The 3,713-nt window shown below is 38.2% G+C and overlaps 1 protein-coding gene across 1 annotated transcript; it reads left to right on the top strand.

Moving 5' to 3' along the window:
* Positions 1 to 500: 500 nt before the first annotated feature.
* LOC133172336 (glyoxylate reductase/hydroxypyruvate reductase-like) lies at positions 501 to 3,032 on the top strand. Its single transcript, XM_061307199.1, has 2 exons — positions 501 to 736; positions 2,051 to 3,032. Exons 1-2 carry the CDS (start codon positions 535 to 537, stop codon positions 2,779 to 2,781), a joined length of 933 nt encoding a protein of 310 aa, XP_061163183.1. The 5' UTR covers positions 501 to 534; the 3' UTR covers positions 2,782 to 3,032.
* The last annotated feature ends 681 nt before the right edge of the window (positions 3,033 to 3,713 follow it).

Genomic DNA, 3,713 nt, shown 5'->3' with positions numbered 1-3,713 from the left:
CGAGGAACTTTTCTTTAAATAAAATCAGTATCCCCCGTAGTTTTATTTAGTTTGAACACTTAATTAAAAAATCCAAATCTGCATATTATAATAATAAAATAATGTGCCACAATTTTTTTAGTACATATAGGTCTATAACATTTGAATATCTGATTTTAACAACTTGATCATCGGATGTCAAATTAATTAACTTGCATCACCCTGTGAGTGAACGTACGTACAACAGTTCCGTGCTCTAAGAGTGACATTGCATCATCCAATAAAGTACGCTAGCTGTTTTGTTATGAACATTATGGACATTAATTATTATAAATATTAATCTTGCTTCTAATCCAATCCAACTATGTAAATATGCAAATCCCTGTATTTGATAACGGGGCGCTATTATTGTTGAACACGATACAAATACGACAGCAAATCGGATATAAGTAAAATGTACTCAAGTAGAACGGACTGACGTCACGAGGAAGCTAAACATAAATATACAAACAGATTTCCCCCAGCCGACTTCACAGGCCAACAGAACAGAGCAGAATGAAACCTCGGTCTAAAATCTACGTGACAGCCGATGTCCCCCAATCTTGTTTGGATGTTCTGTTAAAAGTGGCAGATATTTCCATTTGGGAGAGTTCGGACCCGGTTCCTAGGGGAGAACTGTTGAACGGAGTGCGAGGCGTGGAAGCCCTGCTCTGTACAAGCTCTGACATTATTGACAAGGATGTAATCGAATGTGCTGGTAAGTATACGATTTGTCGACAATTTCGGGCTATACTTATGATGTTGTTGGAGGGGGAACACTTTTTTTTAATCCTAGATATAGTTTCTTTGAAATAAGCGACACACATATATTTTTTATTTATTTCACAACTTTGTTGCATAAACACTGATCATCAGCTGATCATATGCCCTGAAATATTTAGATACATAATCGAAGTGACTCGTCAATCAAGGAAAAGTTAGGTGTCGGGAAACGCTTTCTTCAATATTTATATTGCATCATAGTTCCAGTGAATTGACACACACTACAGTGTATGGTTATATTAATTAGCGTATATTGTCTTCCTAGACAACCTCTGAAAGAGTCCCATGCCCACAACCAAAAATTAAAGAAAAGCCCCAATTGATGTTAATTATATTATTGTGTGTACAAGTCTTTTATTATTCTTAAGGTTACTGAATGCATATCATGTCATTATGGTTATTGCGATAATTAAAGCAATACGATGTCCTTGTCCTATTTCACGGGGGGAAATGCATATAAATGTGTGTAGGTAAACAACTTTTTAAAAACAGGTTATAATTTGGACTTTGGACCATGGGGAAGAATTATTACCGACCCACGCGATGGGTACATAAACAGTCTGGTCACGTTTACCCGTGATTAATTGATTTAGGAACTGATTACTGTCTGTTATTCGGGACAATTGAAAGAATTCTAGAAAAAAAGACTGACTAGACCATATTTATCATTGAATACGAATCATTTAACATGCAACTTCCCTATCCTGTGATCAATCAATAAGTTCTCGGTTAATTCTACGAGTTTTGTGAATCATTTTCTTTATCTTTGTGAAAAAAAAAACAATTTGACACATGACACATTAAACCGAGTACATTCCACTGAAACATATTATATATCAACCTGGGAAGTCACCGTTCATTCGGACGATGAACTTATGAACAACAGAAGTACAGTACCCTTAGTTCTAAATGACCTGGTGATCATTAGCACTTATCATAGATAACGATGTACTTATGTTCTTGATCTTACATCCAAAATAAATGTTAAATAACAACTTATCTGCCAAAAAGTTGATAACTAAAGGAACCTTTGACTCTAGCGAAATCTTAATAAAATACGTATGTGCTTATCTGTACTGTAGGTTTTGCTAAAATCATGAAAAATCTCTCTCTCTCTCTCTCTCTCTCTCAATTCTCTCTCCGTCATTTCTTATTTTAAATTCCTCTTAAATGTACATGCAAAGAATATACATCAAAATCCTAAAATGACGATTTGTAAATGAATATTAAACTCTGCTCAATTTTACAGGACCAAATTTGTGTGTAATAGCCACAATGAGTGAAGACGTCAACCACATTGACGAAGCCGAGTGTCAGAAGCGGAAAATAAAAGTAGTGACCTTCCCAAAGATGTCCAAAGACACTGTCGCTAACCTTACCCTAGCTCTTCTCAGTCAGACCATGGGGGGTCTGGACCAGCCCACCTATTCCAAGTACGTCCTTGGTGACAAGACAGTCGGCATCGTGGGATACGGCCATGTGGGCCAGGCTGTGGCCGAGCGCTTCCATGGGCTGGGCGCCGGGAAACTGCTCTACAGTGACCTCACCCATACGGAGAATCCCGAGGCTGTAGCCGAGTTTGTGAATTTCGAACGACTTGTTACTGAATCAGACATTATTTGTATATGTTGTAAAGACATGACCAATTCGACACACATGTTTCAAAAGGACGTTTTCAGGAAAATGAAGAAAGATGCTATCTTGTTAGACAGTTACTCTAAGGGTCACATAATAAACTACCCTGATCTTTACAACGCCTTGAGAGAGAATCGGATTTATGCTGCCGGACTCGACGTACGGGACGTTAATCAAACACACCCGTTCAAGACGAATTTGAATGCACTGTACAATTGTTACTTTTTTCCATATAGGGAGTGTAATCACGTTTGGGACTTGCGCAGTGCCGCTTCTGCATCAGTTGCGCGCAGCATCGCTGCGACATTGCGGGTAGATAATAGTTCCGAGGTATGTGAGAGATGATAAAGAGTGATTTACCACGTGGTCTGTGATTCATATTTAGACTGTAAACTATAGAGAATTAAACATGGTACAATGATTGCTTCTAATATTCGTTATAGAATTATTGTTGCATCATATGTGAAAAATAAGAATGTTATATGACAGCATATTGCTGTAATCTCATGTAAATAGTTGTACATATTTTATTAGATCTTTAGTTTTTTGTTAATTGAGTTTGATGTCATCTTCATAATAAATAAATCGGATGTTTTTTTTTTAGTCAACAAGCATTATAAAAGTACTGAAACAGCAATACTAGGTCCTCTTGCGAAATCTGAAGTATATAATGCGGGGAAAAATTACTAATGGACAGTTATGGATGATGAGTCCAAGACCGTAATTCCATAGCAATCATCGAAGCGGAACGAAATATATAACTGGCATAGCAAGAATTGACACAGTATCGACAAGCAATCGGAGAAAAGGTCTGGAAAACATGTAAATATACTGTCTAATGAAGATGGGCGAATGAGCCGAGAAACATACCCATGGTTCAATTGATTGATTGTTGTTTTAAGTCCCTTGCAAGCATTTTTTTACTCGTTTGAGATGTCACCAAATACCGTTGAAGGGCTTCAATCTAGACTAGGTCTACATGTATTCAGGAAGACAAGTCGACGGGTTGACAAGTCGACAGGTGGACGAGTCGACGGGTTGACAGGTCGACAAATTGACAGGTAAACGAGTTAACGGGTTGACAGGTAGACAGGTCGACGGATTATTATCTCCAGTGGGCTCCTGCACTAACCCTAATCTCTCGGGTGGGTTTGAGGACTAACCCTAATCTCTCCGATGGGTTTGAGAACTAACCTTAATCTCTCAGGTTGGTTCGAGGACTAACCCTAATCTTTCCGATGGGTTAGAGGACTAACCCTAATCTCTCGATCGGGAGG

The sequence above is a fragment of the Saccostrea echinata genome, unplaced genomic scaffold (genome assembly GCF_033153115.1).
Source record: "Saccostrea echinata isolate AGI-Se365-2 ecotype Australia unplaced genomic scaffold, CSIRO_AGI_Sech_v1 ptg000054l, whole genome shotgun sequence".
Taxonomy (NCBI): domain Eukaryota; kingdom Metazoa; phylum Mollusca; class Bivalvia; order Ostreida; family Ostreidae; genus Saccostrea; species Saccostrea echinata.
The sequence above is the reverse complement of the archived record's forward strand: the minus strand, read 5'-3'. Positions and strand labels throughout refer to the sequence as shown.